General features: G+C 40.9%; 1 protein-coding gene across 1 annotated transcript; it reads left to right on the forward strand.

Moving 5' to 3' along the window:
* Nucleotides 1–634: 634 nt before the first annotated feature.
* On the forward strand, nt 635–4,202 carry nanog (nanog homeobox). Its single transcript, XM_053621399.1, has 4 exons — nt 635–1,540; nt 1,688–2,055; nt 2,138–2,257; nt 2,395–4,202. The coding sequence occupies exons 1-4, from the start codon at nt 1,147–1,149 to the stop codon at nt 2,710–2,712; spliced, it is 1,200 nt and encodes a 399-aa protein (XP_053477374.1). The 5' UTR covers nt 635–1,146; the 3' UTR covers nt 2,713–4,202.
* Nucleotides 4,203–11,211: the final 7,009 nt, after the last annotated feature.

Consider the following 11,211-nt stretch of genomic DNA (forward strand, 5'->3'; position numbering starts at 1 on the left):
CCATGAGGAGTTTATTTTTAAAAAAAAAGAAAAAAAAGAGAGAGATACTACACTGAGGTGTTGGATAACATTTAGAGCTTTTGTTAGTCATACGAGATAACACTTGGATTTTAGATTAATACTTCAGTTCAGACACAAGCTTTTTCTTTTTACACAGTAAACAAAATATCATTTCAATGTCAGATTAAGAAAAGAATTCATCCGGGCCTGCTTTGTTTTGTTTACCTGTGCTCAGTTAAGTGAGCTCACGTTTTACTTCTTAAACTGATGTTAAAAAGGTGGCACTTTTTTTGTGTGTGTGTGCCAAATTCTCTAGAAGTCTATTAAGAATAGACTTATACACTACAGCTACAGAAGGCAGGACTTTAATCTTACACACTAAAAAAATGTTGGGGTGAAAATAACCCAAATAAATAAATAAATATGGGGTATTTGAGTGATCATTACTTGTAGGTAATGTGTTTCAAGCTGTGTATGGTGGGTTTGAAACCACCGTGTCAGTATTTTCAGGTGTATTTTGCATTTCTGCAGACAGTATGCCACGGTTTTATATCTTACTACCATACTTCCTTTCTCATAACTATAAACAGACAAAAAATTAGAAAGTATATTTCAGAGAGAAAGCATATACAGTTTTTTAAAATTATTTTTTATTTTAGGTGAGTATCAGATATTCCCCTCCAAGACCAGGTAAAAGCAATGGCAAAACTATTTAACTTATAATCCATGCTCTTTTTATCATTAAATATGTCGTCCTGTCTCAGCACTTTTTTAAAAAAAAACTTAATATGTTGATTAAGACGTGTTCCATCAAAACAATTGCTTTTTGATAACAAAATCTACTGTATACGCTGTTTTAGGCCTCCACCTGATTTTACGGGCGTGGTCGATACGTTTTGATCCTCCCACCCCGTTTCTGATTGGTCAGAACATTACCCTTCCGGCTCCACCTGAAGCCACCCACCCACCCACACCTGGCTTTATAAATCCCCATCAAGACGCTGAAACACTCTTATGTAGACGATGTGATGGGTGAGGGGGTGAAGTTGTGAGGTTGGATTAAGGGGGGTTTTCTGGATACTGTGTCGACTAATACTGTAGGTATTTTGTCCGTATAGCGTTTCACCAGTTTTGGACCCTACAGAGATGGCGGATTGGAAGGTCCCAGTGAGCTACAACTACAGTCCGTCATACCATGCTTACGCGTATGGGTTAGTGTACCAGCAAACCCCTGAGCAGACCCACGCTAATATGAGTTGGGCAGAGGCTGCTTATGGGTCTTCTGTAGGGATGGCAGGGGGTTACTACACCTCACAGCCGCCGCCGTCTTCTCAAACTCCACCCGGGAGTCCGGAATACAACAACCCGGCCTCTGAAGGTCATTACCCGGGTGCAGTCGTGTACTACGCGGACGCGAAGGCGCACACACAGACCGGTCGTCTTTTCCTCGCGCACAACCGGGTCCAGTTTGACCAAAGGAGCAAGGAGCAGGAGCGAGCAGGGAGTGACACGCCGAGCGACTCCGAGTCCCACACACCAGGTGGCATACGGTTCATACAATTAGTTTCCAAGAGCGCTGTTTCCAAACGCATTTGGTAACTGGTCATGCATGCGCATGGCCTAATACATTTTTTCCCCTTTTGCTTTTGTTGTTTTTATAACTGTTCTCTCTCTCGTGTTTCATCAGACTCTTGGAGCTCGGGTAGCAGTCGGGAAGGCAGCGCGGCTCAAGTGGATCTGGATCACCACGACTGGATTAAAAAAGAGCAGGCGCACGAGCCCGACAGCGGCAGCCTCGACACAAACGAGGTCGCATCCAACTCTCTGTCCGCGGCCTCAGAGGGTCCGGAGTGTCTGACCGTGGAGAGAGACGGGGGATTGCCAGCAGCGTCTCATGAGGCCGCGGCGCAGCAGCAGACGCGCAAGGCGAAAGCGCGCACCGCCTTTTCCGAGGAGCAGATGAGCGCGCTAAACGACCGCTTCAATGTGCAGAGATACCTCACCCCTGCAGAGATGAAGACTCTAGCAGGACTCACCGGGCTCACCTACAAACAGGTATACACGGCATAACTCTGTTCATTTCGTCTTCTCATGGATGAATGCAACACTCAACTTGAAACTGTCTTCTCGTTTAAAGGTGAAAACCTGGTTTCAGAACCGCAGAATGAAGCTAAAGAGGCACCAGAAAGATAGTAGCTGGGTCTCGGAGAGGTACATCACAGCTGGGATCCCAAATGGACAGACGACCCATGCTCAGGTAGCTATCTGTGTTTTTGTGCTTCAAAAGCTTAGGATTTTTTTTTTTGTGAATTAAAGAATTGCTTCCTGTCACATTGGAAGGCCTCCTGGTGTGCTGACTTTTTTTCTTTTCTTTTTTTTTCTTGTCCCTCTCAGTTCCAGGTAGATGCACCAATGCTAACCCAAGATCTTTATAACAACCCACAGTTTAGAGATGCTGTATTCAAGAAGAGCCCTCCACAGACCTCCTTTTACCTCAACTACTCTCTGCCCCGGTCTCCTTCCCAGATCTCAACCGGTCGTCAGGGAAGTTGGCGTCTGCCCCCAGCTGTGCAGCACTATGAATTCCTCAATCCTTCCAGCTATGTGCCAGTTGGTGGGGATGCTGGTACTGGCGATGTTGGCACTGTTGATCCAAGCAGCAGCCCTACGCAGATGGCCACAGCACACAACGCAACACAGTGGTCATCTTGAGCAACTGCACTTGGCTGTCTGTAGTTTGTGACGTTGTGTGTAAATAGTTTTGGATCCAACTGCTTTTTATTATAGCTCAGGGTTTCCCTGTTATACTCTGGAGGGGCTGGGGTCTGGCACAATTTGGTTATTTCTCTGCTCTGTTTATTAGGTGTAAATGTGAAATGTGTCCGAGCGGCATAATTCAAGAACAACTCTAGACCCAGACTCTCCAAGAGTGGAATTGGGAATCCTGTTAGCTTTGATGTAAGGAACCCTTGTATATTTTTAAAAAATTTGCTGAAAACAGTCGACTGTGCAAAATTGTCAATGCTTTATGAGCATGGAAATGGTTTTTGTCCCTCTTACTTTTATATGGAAGATCTATTTTTATAACTTCAATGAACCTTCCAGAGTATTTAATGTCTTATCAGGTACCCTTGCTCTTCTTAATCTCTGCTATGTTCAAGGTGTTTTCTTCAGCCCCTGTCTTTCAAGCTGTCTTTTGGAACCACTCTTGCTTGTACTACACTTGCATGTTGTCATGGGGTGATGAGGAATAAATGTTTTTTTCCCCCCCTGGTGTTCTTGCCTAAAAGCAAACGTTTATGTGGCCCTAACTCTTCCTATATTTGTGCAGTAAGCTAAGGTATCCAAAACCATTTGTGTTAGTCATAACTGTATACTAGAATGCCAACTTGTGCTTTGTGTCTGGTTGGCTACCTTGAAGACTTGCTGAGACAACAATGACCAAAGAAGGCATGTGCTCCATGTATTTTTTTTTTTCCTCTTTTTTTTTTTTTCTTTCTTTTTCTTTCTCCATTGAATTGTGTAGCCTAAACCTTTACATGACTGCTGTTTAAGCCATCTAGGATGGATACAGGTTTTGGACAGTTGTCTTTTATATTAAATGTATTCCTTGAAACCTTTTCATACCTGAGGTAATTCATCCATGTCAATAACTAGCAAGCCAAACTGTCTGTCTTTGTACAGGATTTGTTGTGTTTTTTTTTTTTTTTTTTTTTTTTTAAAGTATCTGAAGTTAAGAACAAAATGAACATGTATGGAAATTAGGCTCCATCTAATTTAAATATGAATGTAATTTCTTGCTTGTATCTTTAATGAATGGTTTAAATCTACATCAAAACACCTTTGGTTTTAATTTGGCAATTAAAACAAATTGAATGTTTTGATGTAGATTTAAAACATTTCACCATGGTGTTCTCAAGATGAAGGTAATCTTTGATTAAATGAAAGTGACTTTCCAAACTATTCCAGTTTGGAAATCCTTTGTTAAAAAGAAAAAAAAAATTCTAGCTGGGGATAAGCATGGACATGAATGCAGGTTGTCTAGAAATGGACTCCTGACTTTATTAAAAACAATTAAATTTTTTTTTTTACAGTATTATACAGTATCAGGAAAGTTTTCAGGCACAAATGCCATGATTGTGAAGGAGGTGGAGCTTATGCCACTTTCAAAGTTGCTAAGTTTTGGATTATTTGCATTATCAGCAAGTTATTTAGTAGTCTATGTGTGCCAAAAAAATTCTCCACACAATTATACCACCACCACCACCCTGAACTGTTGACCCAAAGCATGTACATGGTATTAACATCAAATTCTAACCCTGGCATTTACATGTTGAAGCAGAAATTGGGATTCATGTTTTAATTCAATTCAGTTTTATTTGTATAGTGCTTCTAACAATGGATGTTGTCCCATAGCAGCTTTACAGAAATATAAATTCAGCATATAGATTTTAGAGGTATGAATTTATCCCTAATGAGCAAGCCAGAGGTGGTGGCGGTCGCAAGGAAAAACTGTGAGACAATATGAGGAAGAAACCTTGAGAGGAACCAGACTCAAAAGTGACGACACCCTACTATACTGTAGGTGACACCGGCTATTCCGATTATAAATAAATCCCTTCTGTAAATGTGCTAATACTACATGGTTAAATAGTGCAATTGTGCAACTAGGAAAATTCATTAGTTTTTACATGAAGCCTGTTGTTGAATTTCTCCAGTGGTCACTGATGGAAACTTGAGTGCAGAACTGTTTGTGGAAATTGCAGTCCTAAAGCTATCATAGCATAACTTCATATAAATTGAGGTCCAAAGCCATCTTTAGGTTTTTTAAGTGGTACCATACTCAGCAATCTCAATGATCTTTAGGCTGCATCTTGTGGGGCCATGCTCAGCAGCATGTGACTTCCAGTTGATGAGAACTCCAACCAGGAGTAGGGCATCAGGATGGATCAGGCAAGTCCAGAGATCAGAAGGGGTCAGGATCGCCGGTATCCCAGGAGTATCATGTGCAGTTCGACAGAGAGAGGGGGAACGAGAGGGAGAGATTATGGTAACACAGACATGACGGTACATATGGTGGCCAGCCACTCCACCATCAACAAACCCAGTTCACCAGAACATTCTATGCCTGTGAGCCCTCTAGATCTGCTCCTTTATGTAAGAAAAAACTATTAACAAAAAGTTTGACTAAACAAATATGATTTCATCCTGGACTTAAACACTGAGACTGTGTCCAAGTCCTAAATACTAATTGGAAGGCTGTTCCATAACTGTGGGGCTTTGTAAGAGAAAGCTCTTCCCCTTGCTGTAGCAAACATATTTCAAATTTGGTGAGCTTCTGCTTGTCTCAAGTGTAGACTTCAGATTCCTGTTTCTGGTCGTCAAGACTGGAACCCCATGTGTTGTAGCCGTCCACTTTTTAATCTCCCCAAGTTACATCACCCCTCCATAGCACATCTCCATAGCAGCTATCTGAAGAATCATTTTGGTATTCATCTCCTTTTTCCAAATCCTGGCTTTTCAACTGTCTAATCATGAATTTGCTTGTGCATAAGAAGTACACATGTGTAACATATGAGGTAGATTTTTTTTTACAGAATATTGGTGGGCAAAAATATTGAGCTTATTGGCAGAATGATGGTTTATGTTTTAGGGTGGTCCTTTTATCACCCAATAAATATTTCAATACTGTTTATGTTCCCGATAACCGATATGCAGATCCGATATTATTTGTCACGATGAAAACCACCACTGAACAAACTGTTTTCTTTATAACAATTTTGTCAATTTCACTTCCTCCTTGCATACAAAACAAAACAACTTATTTATACACCAGTAAATAGAGGGGTCTGAAAGAGTGCAAAAAATAAACTGCAGTTACTAAAGTGTCATAAAATAATTCTAACAAATAAAAAAAACAACACATAAAACAATCTAAACCATTGCTAGCAGAACTATACTCCAACTACAATCGCTCACAGAGATAATAAATAATTAATTTCCACAGAGCTGTAATTATTTAGATACTTATTAGCGAAATAAAGGTTATATAGTAAACGTTCACATAATTTAGGCAGTCTTAAACAAGCGGATCTTGTTAAAAGCTACATACAGTGACCATGCTGGAACATCAACCCGGGAAGTGAACGGGAATAATGATGTACGGGACATTTTACAAGACTAATGATGCGCATAGACAACAGATAGAGAATTAAATTAAGCGGTTTTATTTACAACATTCACTCATTCAAGGCGGTTTTATTTCATTCATGTAAAGTTATGTCTTTGGGACATAACTCTGTGAGTTTGTCTCTACTTCTTAGCGCCAAGCATTTATGGAACACATCTCGTTTGTGCATTAATGGCTGTTATGTTAAATACAGTTTATTAATTGAAGCAAAGCAAGTATACTTTCCCCGTGCACACCGTTGTTGACTCGTCTCCCCTGTGCGCAATTCTCAAGACTTATCATTTATCGATGGATACGATATTACAAAACCGATATCTGATTATGGAAAAACGCTTAAATATCGGGAAAACCTATTATCGGTCGATCTCTAGTAGTGAACCATCCCAGAAGTGGCCGACCTGCCAAAATTCCTCCAAGAGCACAGTGGCGACTCATCCAGCAAGTCACAAAAGAGCCAAGGACAACATCAAAGGAACTACAGGCCTCTCTTGCATCAATAAACGTCACTGTTCAGGACTCCACTATCAGAAAGACACTGGGCAAAAATGGCATCCATGCATCTGGCATAAACCAAACACAGAATTCCACAGCAACAACATTATACTTACGGTCAAGCATGGTGGTGGAAGTGTGATGGTGTGGGGATGCTTTGCTGCTTCAGGGCCTGGGCAACTTGCAATAATTGAGGGAATCATGAATTCTGCTCTCTACCAGAAAATCCTAAAAGGAGAATGTCCGGTCTTCAGTCCATAAATTGAAACGCAAGCGCAGCTGGATTATAAGACAATGATCCAAAGCATAGAAGTAAGTCCTAGTCCTAGAAGTAAGTGAAAGACTGATCTCCAATTATCGGAAGTGTTCTGTTGCAGTTATTGCTGCTTAAGGTGGCACAACCAGATTTGAAGTTTAAGGGGGTGATTAGTTTTTCACACTGGTGATAGGTGTTGGATCACTTTTTTATGCTTCAATAAATACATAAAAAAAACTGTATTGTGTGTTTACTCAGGTTGCCTTTGTTTTATGTTGTATTTGGTTTGAAGATAAAAAACTATTTAGCATGAGATCTACACAAAAACAGAAGAAATCAGGATGGGGCAAATACCTTTTCACAGCCCTGTAATTTAGTAACATGTAGAACCACCATTAGCAACAATAACCTGAAGTAAAGTTATCACTCCATCACATTGTTTTGTAGAAATACTGGCCCACTCTTTACAACATTGCTTCAGTTCATTGGCGTTTGAGGGCATTCGTTTATGCATACGTTTGATCTCTTAAGGTCCCACCACCGCATCTCAATGGGGTTAAGTTCTGGACTTTGACTTGGCCATTCCAACACTTTCATTTTTTCTTCTCTAGCCATTCAGATGTCAAATTGCTGGTGTGCTTGGCACCACTGTCCTGTTGTATAACCCAATTTCGGCCCAAATTTGTCTCAAGAATATTCTGGTATAAAGTGGAGTTCATCCATCAGTACGTTTACATGGACAACAATAATCCGATATTAACCAGATTAAGACGATACTCTGATTAAGAAACTAGCATGTAAACAGCAATTTTTTATTACCTTAATCCGAATAAAGTCATACTCGAAGTAAACACAAATCGAATTAAGACGTGTGGCGTATTCCTGTTTTAGTCACATTATCGAAGTGCGTTACAGACATGTACACACCTTAATCACACTATTAACATCGTGTGAGAGTTTTCACCACATTGTGCGACAGGACGCGTTCACACACGGCAGCGCTCAACCGTTTGACGGCAAACAAGAGAGCACGGCTGCGTCCCAAACCATGTACTTACCTAATATGTAGGTGAAATACATGTATCCGAGTTAGTATATAGTAGGTAAGTATGTGGTTTAAGACGCAGCCCATGGCTTCAAGCAGGTGTGTATTTGCACGTACAGCATGACTAGTAATCAACTGCACTTGAAGCGTTCGTAAAATTAAAAATAAAAACACCCAAAACTGTATACGGTACCATAATGAAGACGAATTGTATACGTGAAATTCTGGTACGTGAAATAATCGCTCTATGTTCTATAACATGTAAAATGGGAACATAAAAGGAGTATTCTAAAAGCGACTCATGTAAACACCTTAATCAGAATATTATCAGTAATCTAATTATTGACCTTATTCTGAATAAGACAATATTGTGATTAAGGTGTTTACATGAGTCGCTTTTAGAATACTCCTGTCATGTTCCCGTTTTACATGTTCTAGAACATAGTTCGATTAACGGCACACGTCATTACGTCACCGCGCCACGCCGTCCGACGTCCCTCCAGAATTTCACGTATCAACATACAGTTCGTCTTCGTTATGGAATGGTATACAGTTTTGTGTGTTTTTATTAAAAAAATTTACGCACGCTTCAAGTGCGGTTAATTATTTTTCATGCTATATGTGCTAATGGACAACTGCTTGAAACCGTGGGCTGCATCCCAAACCGCATACTTACCTACTATATAGTAGCCGAGATACATGTATTTCACCTACTACAGGCCTATAATAGGTAAGTACGCGGTTTGGGATGCAGCCGTGCTCTCTTGTTTGACGGTCCGTAAAACGGTTGAGCGCTGCCGTGTGTGTACGTGTCCTGTCGCAAAATGCGGTGAAAACTCTCACACGATGTTAATAGTGTGATTTTCTGCTATTAGATAACTAGTAGGTCACAGTAAACAGTCTATACATTGCTAATGTGATGTATTTACTTCGCCATATAGAGAGTGTCGTTGGGGATGAAGCTAACGCATCATCACGTGATATGTCTGGTACTCCAGAGGAAAGCTTTTCAGCCACAGCACCAGATGTTCATCCACCCAGGACACAAGGTGACATGTTTTTGATGTAAATGCTATTTCAGTTAAATAGCCGCTGTGTGTGTATGTATACGTATAAGACAACTCTTTGTAGGTATGTATTGGTTTGACTCATCAGGTTCAGTAGTTGTTACATAGGCTAGCTACTCTATGCTGCACATATTTGTCCCAACGTTTAAAATACGCATAATGTAGAAAATGACGGCGCACGGTGGAATCAATCTCACACCTCCAGGGTCGGGGGGTCGATTCCCACCGTGGCCCTGTGTGTGTGGAGTTTGGATGTTCTCCCCGTGCTGCGGGGGTTTCCTCCGGGTACTCCGGTTTCCTCCCCCAGTCCAAAGACATGCATGGTAGGCTGATTGGTGTGTCTAAAGTGTCCGTAGTGTGTGAATGGGTGTGTGAGTGTGTATGTGATTGTGCCCTGTGATGGATTGGCACCCTGTCCAGGGTGTACCTCGCCTTGTGCCCGATGCTCCCTGGGATAGACTCCAGGTTCCCCGTGACCTTGAAAAGGATTAAGCGGTATAGAAGATGGATGGATGGATAATTAATGTAGAAAATGGAGACACTTAAACATATCTTTTTTTTTTTTTAATTTTCCAAGACTTTTAGCTATGTTATTGCTCTCAAAGCCTGTCACTTCAACTGACGTTTCTATTCTTCTTTTTTTTTTTAATGGGAACGTATTGTGTAGGTTACTCTCGAAGAAAGAAGACTGCGAGATGCACTGTGATCTCTCAGCAACAGCAGTTCATGATACAGATGATGAGGCAACAAAATGAATGGGTTCAAGACCAAATCCAGAAATCCGTGCAAAGAGAGGAGAGACTCCTCAGTGCTTTAATTGAGAGCAATGTCCGTTTCACCGAGCGCATGGTATCAGTACTTGTTGAAGTATTCTGAAGCACCCAGCCACGGCCGATGTTTGCATGTCCTTCACTGCACCCCTTACACTTTCAAGGGTATCACACACAGCCATCTAACTCTCCCATGCAGTTTAGATATGTTTGAGTTTAGATATGTTTGCCTACCTCATATTCGCCTGTGTTACAGGAAAGAATGTTGTTATATAATTATAAATTTTATTATATAAAATTGCTTAGTAAGTGAAACTTACACCCCGGACGGGGCTGAAATGTTTTTTTTATTTTTTTTATATAAACCTCTATTTTTTTTTTGTAAAGTAATATTTAACATAAGTGAGCTAAACTTGAAGAGGTCCCTTTTTTTTTAAATTGTCGTTTCCTTTTTTTTTGCATTTCAAACCCGTGTGCAGTGTTCCTGGAATTAAAGCATATAAAACCCAACAGAAATGGTGTTTGTTTCTGTGATTAATGAGTAACACAAAGTACTTTAAAAAATTTTTTTGCCTAGTTCACATTAAAAGAAAAAGTGCAGCACTTCTTCATAAAATAGTTTCTTTGAATGCAGTTCACATCATGGAGTGGAGATAATAACGCTGAATAAATACTAAGAAGTGTGACTTTCCAAGCTCCTCAAAGCACGCAAATATGCTGGAAGTTAACCACTTGTGCGTAATGTATACTCCTCCGAAGGGGAAAGGTTGCCACCATGTATGCTGATAATACATCTCTCATGGCATAAGCATCTGCGCTGGGAGTGTGTTTCTGTGGTGCACTGTGGGGCTGGGGGTAAAGCTCTCTCCATAACTGTTACCTCCTCCAACCAGCATTGGGGGACCTTCTCCTTTTCTCGTTCACAGAAATTGTGCAGTGTACAACATGTAATCATGCAAGGTGAGAAAGTGAAGTGAAAATCACGGCGTTTCAGGAGCACCCTCCACCTAGACTTCAGTCTGCCAAAAGCAATCTCCACTGTTGTTCTTGCTGAGCTGAGGTGAGCATTGAACGACTCTTGTTCAGGTGTTCGGCCTGGAGACTGTGGGTAACACTTCATCAGCCGGTCCATGAGTGGATAAGCTGGAACTCAGAGGAGAAAGAAACGCACAGGTTCCCCTGAATGACCATCACTCCCTAAAGGTCATACATCAACACAAAGTTATTGATGTCACTGTGATTTAATGTCATTTAATGTTACCAGCCAAGACCATGGTAAAATATTTTTTAACTTTAGCTTAGTGGTTAGCACGTTCGCCTCACACCTCCAGGGTCGGGGGTTCGATTCCCATCGTGGCCCTGTGTGTGTGGAGTTTGCATGTTCTCCCCGT

This window comes from Ictalurus furcatus, chromosome 1, assembly GCF_023375685.1.
Source record: "Ictalurus furcatus strain D&B chromosome 1, Billie_1.0, whole genome shotgun sequence".
Classification (NCBI taxonomy): domain Eukaryota; kingdom Metazoa; phylum Chordata; class Actinopteri; order Siluriformes; family Ictaluridae; genus Ictalurus; species Ictalurus furcatus.

What these genes read in the sequence shown, in the direction of transcription:
- nanog (XM_053621399.1), top strand. Translation starts at nt 1,147, where the DNA reads ATGGCGGATTGGAAGGTCCCAGTGAGCTACAACTACAGTCCGTCATAC. An exon ending in CTCCGAGTCCCACACACCAG is followed by an intron (nt 1,541 to 1,687) that starts GTGGCATACGGT and finishes GTGTTTCATCAG; the next exon opens with ACTCTTGGAGCTCGGGTAGC. An exon ending in CCGGGCTCACCTACAAACAG is followed by an intron (nt 2,056 to 2,137) that starts GTATACACGGCA and finishes TCTCGTTTAAAG; the next exon opens with GTGAAAACCTGGTTTCAGAA.